Source organism: Phoenix dactylifera, chromosome 17, assembly GCF_051530095.1.
Source record: "Phoenix dactylifera cultivar Ajwa chromosome 17, Ajwa_hap1_PhDact_Kaust_v1.1, whole genome shotgun sequence".
Lineage (NCBI taxonomy): Eukaryota > Viridiplantae > Streptophyta > Magnoliopsida > Arecales > Arecaceae > Phoenix > Phoenix dactylifera.
Window position 1 is genome coordinate 17,334,035 of NC_143206.1, and position 19,533 is coordinate 17,353,567.

Below are 19,533 nucleotides of genomic sequence, written 5' to 3' on the forward strand. Positions count from 1 at the left end.
TAGTAGCCGATGTATGGTTCTACTTCGATCAAGCAGAAAAGAAGCACCATGTATACCCTTAAAGACCGTTCGTTGTCTCAGCAACAGTTATACCAGCTCGGTCAATAATTGCACGATTGACCCAATTATCACCATGTGCATAATGTGGGAGCCATTACCATGCAGTTTTTGCTAGTCCTGTTCATCCGACGCTGATCCCATCCTTATATAGAGAGATTTGAGAAACTTTTAGGTAAATCATTCTAGCTTTTCAAATCATTTTCTTTCTTTTTCTCTCTCTCACTGTTTACCTAAGTTTGACCGAATTGAGTGTCAAAGGGTTCCTCCGTCGGAAAATCTTCAGCAAGTGGATATTTTTTTAGGTCAGATCAACATACCAATCACAGTGCTATCTTAGTTAATCCGACGTCTTCACCTTAGATTACAAGTCGACCTCAACTTCACCTCATGTCCACACTGTTGGCCTTGGATTTTGGCGGCAGCACTTCCCAATGGCTTCAACAACAAGGCAGTGCGTCTATCTTTGATCCTCTATAGATTACACAACCAGTATCAGAGGCTGACGGACATTGTTCCAAGCTAGAAGGTGAAGGCCTCGCTTGCAGTGCCAACCCGATCCAATACACCTTTAAAGGGATCCAACACGCGTGTGAGAGAGAAACACACACAAGACCATTTACTGCAACAAAAATATTAGATTATTTCACCATCCGGCTTGAATGGTTTTTTTCCCTTTTTTTATCATTGGTGTCAAGCAGCATAGAAAAATCCAAGTATTTGATTCACGTCGAGATACAATTCCATGAATAATTAGATTTTTATGAGAGCCTAGATTAATAGAACCTAAGCTCCATTTCCAAACATGACTCAAGTCTCTGGGCCGGGCTGCATTACCTGTTCATACTGATGGGTCGAATCCATCAATTGGGTCCCTCTCAAATGATCCGGCCCAGCAGCACTCGAACATGTTGGTCCACATAAAAATGGTACACAGTGGCCCTAATAAGCTGGATACCAAGAAACTGAAGAAAGCCGAGAGACCCTAGTAGTAATCACGGAAACCCCCCAAAACCCATTAGGATCAGGAGTGGGCAGGGTATATTTAACGATGACGGCAGCACTCTTCTCTTCTTTCTCTTCCGCATCCCGTTCCTTCCATTCCCTCCGCCGCCGTTGCCCCCTCGCTCCCTCCGGTAAAAACAGCGTTCTCCCCTCTTCTTCCTTCTCCTCTCCGCCAAGAAAACTCCCCTTCTTTTCCTCTTCTTTTGCTGTCTTGTCTTCTTGATCTTTATTGTTACTTTGCCTGATTCTTGAGGAATTTTTTCAGAAATTATAGGGAATGTGGGGGTTTTCTTGAGTTAATTTTGGTTAGAATGCGGCTTTTGGTGTCATCTTCCTTGGAGGGACCCTCGTTTGATTCTCACTGTTAAATACCTGAAACAAGATCCAGATTGATTAGCTTTTGAGTATTAATTGGATTCTTTTGGTGCTTTGTTGGTGGAACTAGACAGGTTACTACAGGGCGGCTTCTAGGAGGTTTCTTGCGACAAAGAAGACAGAATTGCCATCAGCCATGAGCGGTGACGCTTCCGGTTCTGCTCCTTTGCAAGGGCAAGCAGCAGAAGATGTGAGTGATTTGTGCCAACCATGACTTGATTTTGATTCTTCTGGTTGAATGCTACTAACCAGGATATTTTCATACTTTATTTTTATGACTTTTGGTTTAACATTTTTTTTTTTAATCTTTTGTTTCCAGCGGGCATTCGAACTCAGATTTATGTTGGTGATGAACTTAGAAAACATGGATAACCGATAGCTTATTTTGGTCTAATTTAGGACTTCAAATTGATAGCTTCCTACTTTCTTCGGAAGCAGTTTCTTTTGTCAGTTATATTAACTTGCTTTTAATTTTGTTTCATCTAATCTGATGGGAGCTGTCTTTAAGAAGTCTCCATTTAAATTTCCAATTTACAAGTCAGAGCATGTCCTGGATTTATTTGTAGATTATGGAGCTGGCTATATCAAGGCTAGATTTAAGCCACAATTGCAGAGTTTCAGGGTGCCACTTTAATTCTTTGATCAAAATTGCTGCTTGAAAGCATGAACACTGAGTGAATGATGCATAAAGCCAGCATATATAATTTTTCTACTTCTATTATTTTGTCTGTTAGCTTGATTCTTTTCTTAGATACTTTGCAAAGCAATGAACATTGGCTGCTTGAAAGCATGAGAACTGAGGGAATGATGCATAATTCCTGCATGTATAACTTTTCCATTTCTATTTTTTGTCTGTTAGCTTGATTCTTTTCTTAGAGACTTTGCGAAGCGATCAACTTTGATTGCTTCTTATTGTCATCTGATGCTGAGTTTTGCATATAATAGCTGTTAAATTTTTTATTAATGGGTCACGTTGGGAAACCTTGCAGATATTTGAAGTTCTTGAATTCATTTTGGAAGTTTACTTGTAGACCACCTTTAAAGACAATGGCTTACATTTATTTTCCACTTGGCTGGATCATGTATGTGGCAGGGTGGAGATAGAGCTGGAAGTGTCAAACAGCAGCTGTCAAGATTATTCAAAGCATCCCTTAGTGCAACAGTCCCAGATGAGCCAAATATAGAGCCATTGGTTGAAGTTTGCACGGCAAAGTTTGGCGACTATCAGTGGTACATTTTTTACCCTTTGATCTTCACACTTTATAAATCTAGCCATTCAAACTAAAAACATTCTCTTTGATTAATCTGACAAAATATTTAATTAGGAAATGATCAAGTTAACTGTTAACTGTACTAGTTATGATTAAAATTACTGCCTCATCACTGATGGCATCATTACTGTAAGTAACATGGAATTTGTCAGTTTAATGCTCTGGATTTACTTTTGATCAATAAATGATGGTAAATTGTTATTATCTCCGATGCAGTAATAATGCGATGGGGCTGTGGTCAAGAATAAAAGGAAAGTCGACAGAATTCAAAAATCCCAATTCTGTTGGCCAGGTGCTACTTACATTGTTGAGCAGAATCAACATATATGACTTATAAAATGATTATGATTTATCATGTGACTATAATATAGCTTTTCTTTTCTTTTTTTCCCCTTTAATATTGGTGTTGGTTGTTCTGCTCTCGTTTCAGTTCTTTGTATATTATATTTTTGCAGGCTATTGCAAGAAATCTCCCTCCATCAGATATTATTGAGTCCACCTCTGTTGCAGGACCTGGATTTGTGAATATAGTTTTGTCGGACAAATGGGTAGCTCAGGTTAGAAGGACAAATTTGAAATAATGTGTATATATTTAGACCTTTATCTTTTATTACTTGTCTTGATAAATCTAAGTTTCTTAGTACAGAGTATACAACAGATGCTGTTAAGTGGCATTGGGACATGGGCACCAATTCTATCAGTTCCCAAGGCAGTTGTGGACTTCTCATCACCGAATATTGCGAAGGAAATGCATGTGGGCCATTTAAGATCTACAATAATTGGTGATACTCTTGCTCGCATGTTGGAGTTCTCAAATGTCGAGGTTCTTCGACGAAACCATGTGGGTGACTGGGGTACACAGGTAAACCTTTTTGAGATTCAGTATATTCATCCATGGAGATTAACTTCTTGTATTTTAATTTGAAAAACATCTTTGATTAGTGGTCTCTTGCATTGCCATCTTATTGACATCTCTCTCTGATGCAAATGCATTTGTTCCATGATGATACCATATTTGCACCAACTGTTTAATCTCAAATCAAATTCTCATCTCTTTTATTCTTCATCCTGGACTCTTTTTGATTCCTTTTTTCTTGCCTATAATAAATAATTTTACTACACATGCAAAATCAATTTGTATAAAGTATCTTGAATTCAACAAGGCCTTCACCCTTGTGGTGAAACTGACCAGTCTAATTGTCAGCACAAGACTGGATGTTTTTGCATTATTGCAATTCATTTGACTTTTTAATCTTTTTTTTTTGTCTACATATAAAATCTTCATATTTTCATGGATAATCTGGTAAGTTGCTACTCATGGAACAGTAAGTTGTGCTATCTTATTGAAGACTTGGTTGGCATGTCTTATGTGCATGCTGTTTAAAAACTGCAGGAAAGGGAAAATATATGGCAAAATCAAGTGATGTTATACATTTTGTAGCTTCTAGTGTGTTATTTAGTTTTCTATAAAATATTTGGAAACACATAGTTCCTTAAAGTGTATTATTGAAATCAGCTATATTTGAGATACTTTCTTTTGCTTAACTTTGTCAGTAAGAAAACATGATTTATTCTTGTCATTTTGTCAGCATGATTTATGAATACCAATTTGTCACACATTAATTCATTTCTAATCATAACTATGAGATCGTAATAGTTCTGATTGATTTGTCCATATAATCTTCTACAGTTTGGCATGTTGATTGAACATTTATTCGATAAATTCCCAAACTGGGAGGAAGCTGGTGAGCAAGCCATAGGTGATCTCCAGGTGAGCTGGGAAGTCGTATGGATGTTATAATAGCTCCATGTTCTGACAGGATATTTTATTTTATGTGGTTCTGGACATCTGGCCATGCCTTAAAATCATATACTGCTCCAGACACCTGTATACTTTCTAAAGCACATCCATGAAATAGCTGAGTGATGCTTTCCGTGGCATGCATGCTTTGGTTGAAATTGGAAAGTGAATTTTGAATCTAGTTAAGAGGATGTAGAATGTTAGTCATGGTGAAACAGCATGAATATTGCACTGCTTCCTCTTATATTTTAGATATTCTAATAAAAGCCACCAATAATGATACCAATATCGAGAAGTTTCACTTCAGGTTCCATTGTTACTACACATTAATCGCATAATTTTTTAATACTTCAGTGGAGATTTAGAAGTCATTTAAAGTTTATATGTGTATTTAGTTTAATAATGATGTTAAAAAAAGTACTATTGCATTTATACGAGAAATTGAGATAAGTGAAAAGGCCCTTTTTTTGAGAGAAGAACACTTTATTTTTATAACAAAATTTTAAGTATTCTTACTATTAGCACTTCTCTCAAGACATCCTTCTGAGTTTTACACCTACCATTGTGATTGGTATTTTAGCATGGGCTTTGATCTATATAAGAGTGTTGTTTCTCTGCCCGTTCATATTAACATTCTAAGTAAATATTTATCAATGTTTGGATTTGCTTAACTGATTTAATTTGTAGCTGAAAATCTGGATAGTCAAACTACATATATTAGCAATGTAGGTGTCACCCCTGTGATTTACTGACTTATATGTCTTACATGACATTTTGACATGCAGTTAGAGAGCTGGTTCATCACATTTCTACTTTTAGAGCAACTCGTCTCTGCATGAGCATCATACATGTACAATGGAAGAATAATAATGTGTATGTCTTAATGCTGCATGGTTTCTATATAAAATTTAAGTGCATCATTAGGGACAAAAGACACTTTGTTCTATGCTGTGTGCCTCTGCTAATTCCATTTTTATAATTGCTTCATTGGCCAAATTATATGGTATCACTTGCTGCTGTATATACCCTGAATATTATGCTTTATGAATCTGTTCTACCAAGCATTTTGATTGAGAAAATAACTTCTTTTGCTGCATCCGGTGATAAATATGAACTAATTCTGATTCACCTAAGTTAAATGGTTGAAACTTTCTAATTTTACTTGGATGTGCTTGGGTGTTTATACTTCCTGATTATGCAGAGTACACCGCAAGCAACTTGTAGAGAAATTGGACCTTTGAAGATCCTCCCCCTCATCCTCCCCTCTCCCCCTCTCCCCGCCTGCCCTGCAAAATGTTTCAAATGATCCTGTAATATCATCAAGGCTGGATACAGTAAATAATTGAAGCTGGTTATGTGTATGCTGCCAGACTTAGGGTCATTAAATGATGAACAAAGTCAGGGCTAATTTGTGATTTTGGCACTTTTATTTATGGACTGATTTAAGTTGGCCAGTTGTTTAGAACAAGAGATACATAAAGAAATGGTATAGCATCATCTTGGCAGAGACTCTTGTTGCCTGCCCTTCATAACATAATACCTTTCTGTTGTGCACAGTAATAATATTTTATGACTGCACATGGTGTATCACAGTTAACTTGGTCCAGTTGGCAAATGAGAGAGGCAGTATAGCATGTCCGCTTTGTTTCCTTTTCTACTTCAATTGTGTTGTGTCAAATATTATTTGGTGCCCAAATCTTATAGTCTTGCTAGGTTAATTTTTGTGCATGCTGGTTTTGATCCAATAGGTCCAAGTTTAGGTCCTCAGGGGGTCAGTATTGGGTTGGTTTATTCCTTTTGCAATCTTAGTGTCATGGAATAATGGAAACATATGCTTTCTTTTATTTTTTCACTTGCACCACCTTTTTCTTGTAAAACTTGTTGTTAGAGAAACAAAAAATATTTAACTCGTTTTAGAAGTCTACAATGATTAAGCAAACTGTTTGTTATACAAATGTTGGCCCAAATGCCTGGTTTGCATACAGGATGCATACTCAGCCATTGTATCAATGAGCAATTTAAAAGTTTGTATTTTACAGTCTTGACTTATGAATTCTCTGATTGTTCTTCTCATTGGATGGTCAGGAATTCTATAAGGCATCAAAACGTAGGTTTGATGATGATTCGACTTTCATGGAAAAAGCACAAAAGGCAGTGGTTCGATTGCAGGTGAACATTTTGCTTTTGCTATGCGACATGATACTGCTTGCCATATGAGTTAATAAGAAGGCATTACAATTTTCGCAATTTGTTTTGTGAAGGTTTCTATTTTGGATTTTTGTTTGACAAAATAATATTATTCGTTGGAGTTTGTTGTCTTTATTCGATTGCAATTATCTTCTTATTTGCTTGATCTGTTGTATCACAGGGTGGGGAGGCCAGATATAGAGATGCTTGGAAAAAAATATGTGAAATAAGCAGGAAGGAATTTGACCTGGTGTATCAGTGCCTTGGGGTTCATTTGGAGGAAAAGGTATATTTAATTAGAAATGAACTACTTGGCTTTGTCTTTTGAAAGTATCTTGTTATTTAGGAATTTTGCATATCACACCCAGGATTGTATCAATATTATGTATAGGACTTCCTCTTATCCCTATATACAAATCAACCTAGATAAACTTGATTGTATTTGCAAGAATCCCCTGTGGTTAGGTTAACTCTAACAGATGAGTGGATGGCCATGGCATTTAGTGGGACCGTTGCATATACAATTTGAGTTTATTAGTATGGATTTGTAAAGAGGAAAAAGGGGAAATGTTATACCTAATCCTGATAAAATCTTGAGTGTGATATGCAAAAAAATCATTTATTTAATGTTGCTTACGTTGAACTTAAGGAATTGCTTGCCTTTTTTTTTGGGTGCAATTCTGGCTTGCTTTCAAATTTTGCTTAGTTGATTATGAAAAATATCAAAAAATGGTTATTGATAATATGATTATTGGTTGTTGTGTATGAGCATTGATATTTATGAGTTGTTTGGAGTTTGGACCACATTTGTGCTTTTGGGTTTCGACATGATTATTTGCATATGATCGATAGGTTTCTAATTGGAGCATATGTGACGCTCACATGAAGTTTGTGATCTTAAGATCAAGTTTATGTTTTGGAAGGACTTGCGATATTGGAGGGGCCTTGGAGATATTTATTCAAAGGATGCCTTTTGTTTTCCAAAAATTACCTTGTCTTTTTGTAGGAACTGCAAAGAAATTAACATGTAAACCTGATACATGAATTGGAAGGAATATTTAGTGCTGCAAGAATCTTAGCCACTGGTGTAGCCTGAACTATTAATTGGAGTTTTTTAAGAGTACCCATTGATTGATTTCCCACATCAAGGATTTTGACATGTTTTGTCTTTTAGTTTATGCTCATGATTGTTTTTAGATCGTTTGTTTCTTTTGATTTATTATGTTGTGCTTGTGGCAAGCTTCATAAAAATGAAATTCATCATTATAAGTATGGTAATATAATGTCTAGATGCATGCTTAATTGATTAAATAAAGTCAGATACATGGAGACTCAAATAGAAGTGATGGTTTATTTTTCCCCTTCTGAAATCAGAAATATACTCGTCAAGGCTGGCATGAACAACACTCTACCTTAATCAGGATGCCATTTACTTTTGCTGCTTGGATGTTCTAATACTACAAACATACCCTTTACAGGCACGCTGCTTAATGTAAGAAGCAATTGTTTTCTCCCCTTCCCATTAACACTATTAAGGAGCCAAAATGAGTGTTACCTGACCCATTTATAAGAACAGTTCTGTCATTGACGTGTAAAAAGTTTATATTCTTTTATGTCTCTGTTATTCCATGCTATGCTTCATTTGAATTATTTTTTTCAGACTTGGACAGTAAAGCAACATCTAAGATGTTAATTTCTTTGTCAGGGGGAAAGCTTTTATAATCCTTATATTCCAGGTGTTTTGGGGGAACTGTCTAATAAAGGGTTGATCGAGGAAAGTGATGGCGCACGTGTGATATTCATTGAAGGACATCAGATCCCTTTGATTGTTGTTAAGAGAGATGGAGGATACAACTATGCCTCAACTGATTTAGCTGCTCTTTGGTTAGTTTGTTTGAGAATCAGTCACAATTGCTTTATGTTTGTATTTCTTCTTCCTATTTAGCCTAATAAACTATGGCTAGATGTTTGTTAGAATAATGTTTTTATAATTAAGATTAGAGTATCAAGCAAGCCAAAGAACAATGTATCATGTCTGTATCCATGAGTATTGTTATAGACGCTTGATAAATTCTATCTGTATTACTCGTACTTGTTTAGTATACATCTTTTTGAGCATCATATGATTCCACTTAGTATTGTTAGGGCAGGTCTAGTAGCATGCATCCTATTAAACATTGTGAGAGACATGTTTAGTTTGCTGTTTATATAAATTCCTTATTCTTTATATGACTTTCATATGAAGATCTTGCATCAGTCTTGTTCTCTGTGCATGCTTCCTTAAGCATGCTGCATTTTTCATGGGGCACAGGTTATCTGCAAATGCAAGTTTTGGGCTTGAATCCCTATTTAGATAGCACACCTGTAGTAGGTCTTTATTTGTTCCAACTTTTATTCCTTTGATTGCATGGTAAATGAGCCTAGGGTTCTTCTTACGAACTTCAAGAAAACCTCAAAGATGTGTCATTAGAAGCTGACTACTTATTTGTGATTTTCTTTGTTGAGTAATTTAAGTTTGTGGCTGTGTTTTCACCAAGTTAGACCATCACTTAGTTCCATCGTATTGCCACATAAACCTAATCGCCTATTTTGTAACAGTGGAAAGAAAATTATTAAATTTAGCCTGAACTATAGGGTTCTGAATGTTGTTTAGGGGATGATTTTATGATGGTGTTGGTCATCAATGCTTTATTGGCACTTAAAGTGAGTGTTCATTGCCTGTCTCTATGGTGACTGTGATTGCTATTTCTAGCCTCTCATGGTCACAAGCCCCCCGTGGTGCTCGAGCTGATTTGAAGGGCTCTTAGGATTTCCTCTGTTGTTGAAAATTAGCATCATCGTTGCTTCAGTTCAATTTAGTTTACTTGTACCTGTTGGACATATATTCTGTTGGGGCTCTTGTCATCCCATTTCAGTCAAATCTCACCACTCTTATCTTACTCAAGTTATTCTAAAGATTTTTTCCCCTCATCTCAAGGCTCCTATTTAGATTGTAGTGTTTAATGATCCTTTTTAATAGACATGGTGCACAAAACTGATTTGTATTAAGTCCTCTTTTGCTTTCAGACAGGGACTTTTGTGCAGCCAACCCTTTGACATCCATTTAAGATTTTTTTCTCTGGATTTGGCCTTTGTGGGTGTTTGCTATTTTAGATATTTTGGTTGGTGAGGTTCTTTCTTTTTCTTATTTGTCCCTTTTATTTTGTTTGGGGTGGGGAAGAGAAGGGTGAATTTTTAAATTGGTAGTTTGCTGGTCATATCCTTTTTCCAGGGACTATAATTCTCTCTTTATATTTTGTAGTATAGATGCATAGATGTTATGTGGTAGTTGAAATGCATAGGTGTTTAGCTCTTGGGGATAATCTAGATTGTGGCACTGTTTTTGGTTCCTACCCAATGCATGTGTCTATTTGTTAACCACAATCTTTCTAGAATGATAGTTCTTGTGCAGTATAACTTGTGGAGTACTTGTGATTGTTTTTTAACTTGTGCATCTGTTTGTTTGTTGATTCATGTTAATTTCTGCCAGATATTATTGTAACATATCTTACTGGATTGCTTTAATTCCTTGGTGAATTTCAATTGTGATTTGTCCATTTTAGCTGAATTATCATGGACCGACATTTTTTTATTCTACTGATGCTCCATCTTTTATATGCTTTTACATGAAAATGACACATCTATTTTATTTCATTCAACTTTCTAATTTTCATCTGATTCATGATGTGCATCTGAAGTTGTATGTATGGTCAAGATGGCTATTTGACATTGCTTTCTAACCTTTTGAAGGTATCGTCTTAACATTGAGAAAGCAAATTGGATAATATATGTAACAGATGTGGGTCAGTCACAGCACTTTGATATGTTTTTCAGTGTGAGTATCGTGAATTCATTTTTCTTTAGCCAATGATAATATCTTTTTATCCATCTTGGTAATGTAATTCATCATCTTTTTATTCTCCTCGCTTGCAGCTTAGTACTGGTAAGTATCCTCAGTTAGCTGTCTACTTTTAATGCTTAGATATGAACTTCAAGTTTCATTTTAGTTATGTAGTAATGATTATATTACTTTTTCCTGATAAACTAAAATGAATGGTTGTCATAACGCTTATGCTGTAATCCTGTATTTCAGGCTGCTAGACGAGCTGGTTGGCTTCCAGATTCCGATGGAAATTTATATCCCAAAGCAAGCCACGTTGGGTTTGGCCTTGTTCTTGGATCGGATGGCAAACGCTTTCGAACTCGCAGCTCAGAAGTTGTTCGATTGGTAGAGTTACTCGATGAAGCTAAAAGTCGCAGTAAAACTGAACTTCAGAAGCGTCTCAAGGAGAATGGTATTAAGATAGCCTGGCTTATTCTTCAGTTTGTCTTTATTTGGTTTTTTTTAACGAAGCCTTGAAATTCAGTTAGTTCTTACCAGTATGAACCATCCTTTTTTTGGATGCTTAATCAAGTACAATCAAAGCATGTTGGAATTATTTTACAAGTTATATATGAGTGGTATATAACAATTCATTACCTTGGATCAGGTAAAATGGCAGAGTGGACGGACGAGGAGCTTGAGAAAACTGCTGAAGCAATTGGCTATGGCGCTATCAAGTATGCTCTCTAAAACTTGTCTTTGCACATCTAGCTTCAATTGTCCTCTATAGATAGATAATCCTGCTGGCAAAGCTTTTACACGTTGCTACTCGACGTGTTTTCTCAGTTGCTGCACTTATACCTGTTTAGTATATGAATATGCACTCTTGCAAGTTGTCTCTAAGCTTCAAACACAATCTCTATAAAGCATCTTAAAACCGTCAGTTGGTAAGCAAATTGCTTTGTTAATGGAAATATCAGAGACTTATTTTTTAGTCATGATGCTAGATGCGGATTCTCCTTATTACCATTTTTTTGATATGAAAGGATATTTCCTTTTGGCTGGGAAAACAATATTTAGAAACTAGTGCTTTACCAATTCTTTTTTCTGCTGGCTATATTACTTTGGGTTGATGAGTAAAGTTTAACAGACAGCGCATCTCAATTCCTGTTGGCTTGAATTATCTTCACATCTTGATATTAGTGTAATTTCATCTTGAAACAGATATGCAGATCTGAAGAACAATCGGCTGACTAATTATACATTTAGTTTTGATCAGATGCTAAATGATAAGGTACAGTATTATCTTCATATTTTTGATCATTTGGGTAGGTAATTTAGATAACATTGGATTTTTTTTCTCGACTTTCTCATCTGTCGGTTGATGGTCATTATGTTTGATTCCTATGGGTGGTGGCTGTGTGCTTATTACATTACATAGAAGATCTAATGTATTTCGGTGTAAAATATTCTATGTACACTGTTTCCTGGCACGAAGCAGTTTGTCCATGTGTATGTGCTGTCTTCATGATCTTCTACACTAAGAACTTCTGAAAATATACCAATATACTGAAATGCCATGTGGGCACTCTCTCTCTCTCTCTCTCTCTCTCTCTCTCTCTCTCTCTGTGTTGCATGCAAGCTTACTGTCAAACATCCACCCAGCGCCACATTCTTTTCTGTGGATTCCTGTGCTTCTATGAACTTGCTCCTGCTGTTTGATCTTATATATAATTTGCCTATTTCTTTGTTATTGTGTATTCCAATGAGTATATGGTCCTTGGTTTTGGAAGCACATAACTATTAAATTTAATGCTTCTTGGAAATTACCTTCTTCTTTCTTGACTAATCCTTTACCTACCATTTTCATCCTTGAGCAGGGAAATACTGCTGTTTATCTCTTGTATGCGCATGCACGTATTTGTTCCATTATAAGGAAATCTGGTAGAGATGTAGAAGAGCTAAAGAAAGTAAGTCTTCTGTTAAACTTGTGAAGTAGTAACTATTGCTGCTCCCTCATCCTTTAAAACTGTATCGGCAGTTGCTTTTGATATACCGTATATCTTGCAATGTTTTCTTAGGCGTATACTGGTGTTTGCAGACAGGAAATATTGTGCTGGGTGAACCAGATGAGCGTATCTTGGGACTTCATCTCATTAAATTTGCAGAGGTACAAATAGTATGGACGTGTGAATGAAATGATTTATTGTTTTTCAGTCCTTATAATTTCATCAGTTCTTATTGTCTTTTTCGATGCCATTGTTTATCTTTAAATGAACCAAAATAGTTGGGAGAACCTTAAATTTTGACCTATTAAGTGCCTTTCCATGTAATTATAATATTTATGTCGTATATAAACTTTTAGTTATTTTTCTTTTTTAGATATATTGTTTGTTGATGACATATTTAAAATATAAGATATCATTTTTATTTGAGATATGAGTGCATGTCTTGGTGCAATAGTAAGATGACGCCATTGACCTACGTGTCATGGGTTTGAAACACAGAAATAACCATTCTACACATGGGTTAGGCTGCGTTTTTTGACCCTTTCCAGACCCTGTTGTGGCGGGAGCCTCAAGAATTGGGACCCCCCTCTCTATTTGAGCCATGCATAAGTAAACCTAAATTTTAGCTCACATGATTGGTTTATAATTTTTGAAGCCAGGAAATATTTTCGAGTATTATTTAGGGCCAATGTAGTTTACAACCAAAAGAAAAGGAGCTCTGTTTTTATGGTTGCACTGATGCAAAGGAACAGGTGGCTTTTAAGCCTTATATTGATTGGAGATATACCTTTTCGACACAGTTTGGTGAGAGAAATAGTTCAATTAGTCCATGAGCAGTATGAGCAACATAAGTAAACAAAAGGGGCTTTATGACGGGTGAATTGTCCATATTATGGTAGGGTGAAATGAGCATGGACACTTCTAGGATGGAGTGGAAAACATCAGGCTTTGTTTCATTATATGCAGTGTTCTAGCCTGTGTTAGGCAATAATGATTAATAATCTGTGGGGAAAGTTGATGCAATGACTACTGTACTTTACATGATTGAGGGAATAGCATTGCCAGTTAAAATTCTCTTTCAAAATTTTTTTATTTCAAGCAGCTGAGACAACATTCATTTCTTTTGTTATTAATATTTTATTATACATATTTAAAACTTGTTCACATCATAAAAGCAACATATTTTATATGTTTTTATTAATTCTTTGTAAAAATCAATCTTTTTGCTATGATAGAAAAGAAATATTTCACTTTATTCTATTGATATTATCAAAACTTTGTTGTGTAAAATATTTAAAAATATCAATACATATAACATAATTTTACATCGATATATAATTTTTCTTACAAATTCTCTGTAAAATAGATAATTCTTGATTATTTCTATATTATATATTTTTATTTTACAAATCCAGTCCGATCAATGATACTCTTGGCTAGATTAATCTCTTGCAATCTTAATAACTATAATTTACACCTTTACCTAGTTGCCTATGCAATCGTGATATTGGATTCCAACCCATCTTTTGTGTCTGAAGCGGAGAGTATGTGTTATTTTCCTTTTTGGAGTTCTTTCCCTTTTTTTTTTTCTTTAGTGGGTGGGGTCGCTATGGAGGCCAGCTGTGCGAAGCCAGCCTCCATGGCTCTTTGAGTAGGACTTGTATGCATCTTTAAGCTTCAGATATAAGATCATATTTCCCTTCATGGTGATGTTTGGCACATACAATGCACATATATGAAGATGGATGGCTATTAATCTCATTGAACAGCATGATATGAACCGTAAAGAATATATCCATATATATAGAGAAAAACATGTTTTATGAGGCAGACAGAATGGTCCAGTTTGTAGGTGTTCTTGAGGAAATGGAGAGATCTTGTTTCGTCCATTATCCCATAAGGAAAAGAGATCTTGCTTCTAGCTTTGCACAATATATTGGGAAAAATCTAGATTACATGGTAGATTGTGCCATTTTTTCTTAAAAAAAATCCTGGAATTCTGGCCAGCAATGGATTTCTCGCCTCTTCCATTTGGGAATAGGAGACTGGACCGAGCTCCCAGCTTAAAAAATCCTCTAAATCCTCTAGCCCAACCTGATCTAAATTTAGCTTGCATGGGATTGGATTGGGCTTAGAGAAATCCCAAGCACAGGTTTGGTTGTGTTGTCTTTGGTTAGCCTTCTATTCAACCCTACAGTCCAAGTTGCAACCCTACTGAGGCCCGACGACCACTTGTGGAGCTAGAAAGAAACTTCAAATGGTATCTGTGTGGAAGTGAACTCTCATTTAAAAACATCTCTCCATACTGTTATTTGTATAAATTCTTCGACGACCGAGTGACAATGTCTGACGACCTAGTGACAATGTCTAATTCTCCGAGGCCTCCAGGGAGAAGAAAAGGAAAATTATTGATTTCCCTTAAGCAAAGTGCGGGCTCCACCTCTGCATAAAACAGAGCCATTTGTGTCAGATTGTGCATGTGTGACTAACATCGATGCAGTCAGGGTTGTTCTTTAATGAGCATCAGTACACTTGTGTCTGTGTGTGTATGATAAACATATTGACTGCACCAAATTTACCATCGTGCAGTAGCTGGTCTCAGTTTGCTAAAATTTACACAGGTATTTGAAAATTGAAAGATGCCATTTTCTCTAACCATTTCTGAACTGTTTGAAATTATATAATAGAAACAGTTCATGATCAGTGGAGTTCATAAATAACCTTTCTTTCACTTGCCCATGCACTCTTTTCCTTTCTGGCTGAAGGAGTACACCATATAATGTCCAATGTCTATTCATTATAGAGGTGATAAATCTTGTAAATCAATGTTTAAACAAAGCCTTTCTCATGAACTCTCTTAAAACCATTACCATGATTAAATCTTTTTTGAATTCCATTTTCTTATTACTGCTGGTATATACGATCTTTTAAATAGTACTTCATATTTATTAAATGATACCATAATGTCCAAATTTGATGCCGCAATCATGGATTTAACCTTCATAATGTGCTTGTTTAACTTGCTTCTTCAATGTTCCATTGTTATGACTATTGGATGATATTTCAGCTTCTGATGGTTACAAATATGCCATTATTTACTTTATTGCAGGTTGTTGAAGAGGCTTGCACCAATCTCCTACCAAATATTTTGTGCGAGTACCTGTACAACTTATCTGAAAAATTCACAGGATTTTATAGCAGATGTCCGGTATGTTTACTTCTGTCTCTGTTTGTAACATGCATGCAGTAATGATTCCAATTATTGTTTTTATTCATGCAATTCACTTCCCCTCAAGTCATTAGAACATATTTGTTTATTTTTTTGATGAAATAGCAAAGGAAAGCTTCAGCTTTCCTGTCGCACTTGAACAAATCTTTCTTGTTTGATATAAGCAAAAAATAGGATCACCCTAGGTTTATCTAAAATGATTAGGGCTGGAAGTGGGCCGGGCCAAGCCGGGCCACACCTCTACCCAAGCCCAGCCCGAAATTATTTTCCGGGCTTCGGGCCGGGCCTAGGCCCGAACAGTTTTACAGAAACTCGGCCCGAGCCCGGCCCGAGCCCGGCCCGAGCCCGACCCGAGCCCGGCCCGAGCCCAATTGGGCCAGCCCGAATCTCTTTCCTTCGCTTCGAATCTCTCCCTCGTCGCATTCCCTAGAGGTGGGTATTCAAGGGGCGAATACCTTGACGGCGGTGGAGAGACCCAGGTCTTCGCGGAGGTCCATCGTGTGCGAGGCCGGTACTCTTGCCTTTCCCCCACCGACCTCCTCCTTCTCCGCTCCTCCCTCCTCTCCCTCACCTCCGACTGCCCCTTCCCACCCTCATCCTCTTCCTTCCTCCGCAACAAGCTCGCTCAGGTCATCACCGCCCTCATCCGCTTCGAGTACCCCACCCTCTGGCCCTCCCCCTTCCTCCAACTCCTCCCCTGCATCCCATCCCCCGACCCTCTCGCTGTCGACATGTTCCCCCGCCGACCTCCTCCTTCTTCGCCCCTCCCTCCTCTCCCTCGCCTCCGACTGCCCCTTCCCACCCTCATCCTCTTCCTTCCTCCGCAACAAGCTCGCTCAGGTCATCACCGCCCTCATCCGCTTCGAGTACCCCACCCTCTGGCCCTCCCCCTTCCTCCAACTCCTCCCCTGCATCCCATCCCCCGACCCTCTCGCTGTCGACATGTTCCCCCGCCGACCTCCTCCTTCTTCGCTCCTCCCTCCTCTCCCTCGCCTCCGACTGCCCCTTCCCACCCTCATCCCCTTCCTTCCTCCGCAATAAGCTCGCTCAGGTCATCGCCGCCCTCATCCGCCTCGAGTACCCCACCCTCTGGCCCTCCCCCTTCCTCCAACTCCTCCCCTGCCTCCCATCCGCCGACCCTCTCGCTGTCGACATGTTCCCCCGCCGACCTCCTCCTCCTCCGCTCCTCCCTCCTCTCCCTCGCCTCCGACTGCCCCTTCTCCCCGCCGACCTCCTCCTCCCCCACTCGGGCTTGGGTCGGGCCCGGGCCGGGCCAATGAGATACCCGAGCCCGGCCCGAAATAGAAATGGGCTTAATTATTCAACCCGAGCCCGGCCCGAAATAGAAATGGGCTTAATTATTCAGCCCATAGCCCGGCCCGCGGGCGGCCCGAGCCCACTTCCAGCCCTAAAAATGATGATACATCTATTCCTCTATCCAACCAAAGTATTTTCCTCAGCATTTGGTTAGATGCAGCATTGTACTCGTAATCAAAATATTAGTGAAGATATTTGTGGTGTGCGAGGACTACTTGGAGTTACAATGCTTAATCTATGAGCTATTTGTGGAAGGTACCATCCCTATTGTAGACCTTGATGATCTCTTTACAGACAGAGTAGGGTTTTAACTGGATAGGAAGAAGGCGATCAACGGTAAGAATGAAACTTAAGCAGAGAAAATGGTGAAGAGAATATAAGATTGATTGCAGCTGAAAGATGGTAAAAACAGGGAGAAGTCATGAAGTTATCCATACATTTATGTCAGATTGATTCAGATTGTATTGTTGGCTGGCCTAAAAAATAGTAACTAAAATGTTTCTTTAGAATATTTTTTATTTCCTATAATAGAAAGAATTCTTAGAAAAAAAGATTAAGAGCACTAGTAACTGATTCTATTGGTAAGGCCCTAGTTCACCCTATCGCGTACTTGAGGATAAAAAGTGAGACTCATTGTGCATGTTAAGAATATTATTTGTTGCTAACAAGTATTCTTCGTAATAGCTTAGTTGTGGTAATTGGCAGGTGGTTGGTTCAGCAGAAGAAACAAGCAGATTGTTGTTATGTGAGGCAACGGCTGTGGTCATGAGGAAGTGCTTTTATCTTCTTGGAATTACACCTGTTTACAAAATCTGACATTGTTTATTTATCGGCTTTGCCTGTTAGATAAAAGGTCCGAGTCGTCAATATATTGAAATCCATGAGCTATACAATTTTTTGTAGCCATCCACAACAGTGATTTTATTCAAGATAACAAGTATTTTATTTTGGAAATTTGTGCAGTTCTTTTGAAGTTTCACTAGGACTTGGCCCGTTCCTCCTTGTGTTTCCCTGTTGCACGTTGGATCAGAAAACTCACGGGTTAAAAAGGGGAAAAGAAATTTTTTTTTTTTTTCGGCAGCGGGATTCGGGATGACTCGATGATGCATGCTATCAGCTGTGTTGGTTCTCGAGTTTCTGGGTCGATGCTGCTATGTGGAGCTGGCAGCTAAAGAGAGAGTGCTTCCTTTCGTTTGTCTGTAAAAGTATTCGACGTGGAGCCGAGATCAAATGGTTGGTGGGTGAGCAAATTAGCTTTTACTATTCCCGAAGTTCGCTTAGGAAGCTGCTGAACCTAACGAGATCCAAGTTTGACCAGCGTGAGACACTGTATGATACTTGATACTTCTGGAGTTTGGACGGACCAAAGGCAGATTGTGTGTGTGTGTGTGTGTGTGTGTGTGTGTGTGTGAGAGAGAGAGAGAGAGAGAGAGAGAGAGAGAGAGAGGTTATGCTTTAAAATTTTAAGGCCCGTTCTTAAGGAAAAAATTTATTCAGAAATTTATATATTTTTTTGGATAAATATTTTGTGGACAATATTTTAGACAGAAAAATATTTTATTTATATTATTTTATACATTGAAAAATAGCTTCATAATTTATTATTCATGTTCTTTTATATTACTATTTTACTGGATAACATGCTAAGATGTAATCTTATTTTTCATAATATCTGTTATTATATAAATATGATTATATATAATCTATATTATATAATATTATATATCATATATAAAATTATTATAATAGAATTAGGGGTATAAGTAAAAAAAGTTGTTTTTTTGACTGATGGAAAAATGATTTATCCATCTTTCATCTTTCAGGTGGATAAGATTTTTTTTTTATATATTTTGTTGGTAAATGCTATTCATGAGAAAATAATGAGATTATAGATGGTGGCAGACAATTGTGGATATTGTTTGATGGTAGTGGGTAGCAACGAAGATTATTGGTGTCTATGGATGGTAGTAAAAATTGATGGTTTGAATACTAGTGGAGATTACTAACGATGGTAAGTAATGGTAGTGGCAGTGACGGTGGATAGCAGCAGAGGTTGTCAACAGTAATGGATGATGGTGGAGATCACTGACAAATTGTTTTCCTGGTCAACCTATCTCTTGTTTCTGACGCGTATGATGCCATTCTACCATGCGATCCCATGACATTTGTTTTGTTTTATTAGTAGAACAAGGTGGGGATTTTTTTTCTTCACCCAACCATTTCAAGCCACAGCACGCTGTGGAGATCCAAAGCAGCCTCTTTCACCTCATCGTTTATGCCGCGTCACTACATCGTACATCGCAGGAGAAAAGGTGATCCACGCGAATCACCTTTTCAACGCAAGAATTATATTTTATGCTCTGGCTGTCGACGATCGCCTGCAATCACCAAAAACCCCAAGCGACGGTATGAGCGTCGGC

General features: G+C 37.7%; 1 protein-coding gene across 4 annotated transcripts; it reads left to right on the forward strand.

The window, feature by feature from the left end:
* Positions 1 to 970: 970 nt before the first annotated feature.
* LOC103706692 (arginine--tRNA ligase, cytoplasmic-like) lies at positions 971 to 18,635 on the forward strand. Of its 4 annotated transcripts, none has more exons than XM_039133022.3 (19): positions 971 to 1,193; positions 1,512 to 1,627; positions 2,531 to 2,667; positions 2,925 to 3,000; positions 3,164 to 3,265; positions 3,355 to 3,570; positions 4,399 to 4,479; positions 6,595 to 6,678; positions 6,878 to 6,982; positions 8,402 to 8,580; positions 10,486 to 10,570; positions 10,829 to 11,030; positions 11,226 to 11,295; positions 11,783 to 11,852; positions 12,439 to 12,528; positions 12,660 to 12,728; positions 15,677 to 15,775; positions 17,819 to 17,966; positions 18,077 to 18,635. In XM_039133022.3, exons 1-18 carry the CDS (start codon positions 1,109 to 1,111, stop codon positions 17,927 to 17,929), a joined length of 1,977 nt encoding a protein of 658 aa, XP_038988950.3. In that variant the 5' UTR covers positions 971 to 1,108; the 3' UTR covers positions 17,930 to 17,966; positions 18,077 to 18,635. The 4 variants fall into 4 exon arrangements, with proteins under 4 accessions (XP_038988950.3, XP_088569779.1, XP_038988951.1 ...); XM_088713653.2 differs by having other exon boundaries at positions 1,010 to 1,193; positions 1,508 to 1,627; XM_039133023.3 differs by lacking the exon at positions 18,077 to 18,635 and having other exon boundaries at positions 1,010 to 1,193; positions 1,508 to 1,627; positions 17,819 to 18,067.
* Positions 18,636 to 19,533: the final 898 nt, after the last annotated feature.

Bases quoted from the DNA above. Each gene is read 5' to 3' on its own strand.
- LOC103706692 (XM_039133022.3), top strand. From the start codon at position 1,109: ATGACGGCAGCACTCTTCTCTTCTTTCTCTTCCGCATCCCGTTCCTTC. The intron at 6,679-6,877 runs GTGAACATTTTG...GTTGTATCACAG, and splicing joins AGGCAGTGGTTCGATTGCAG to GGTGGGGAGGCCAGATATAG. The intron at 11,853-12,438 runs GTACAGTATTAT...ATCCTTGAGCAG, and splicing joins ATCAGATGCTAAATGATAAG to GGAAATACTGCTGTTTATCT.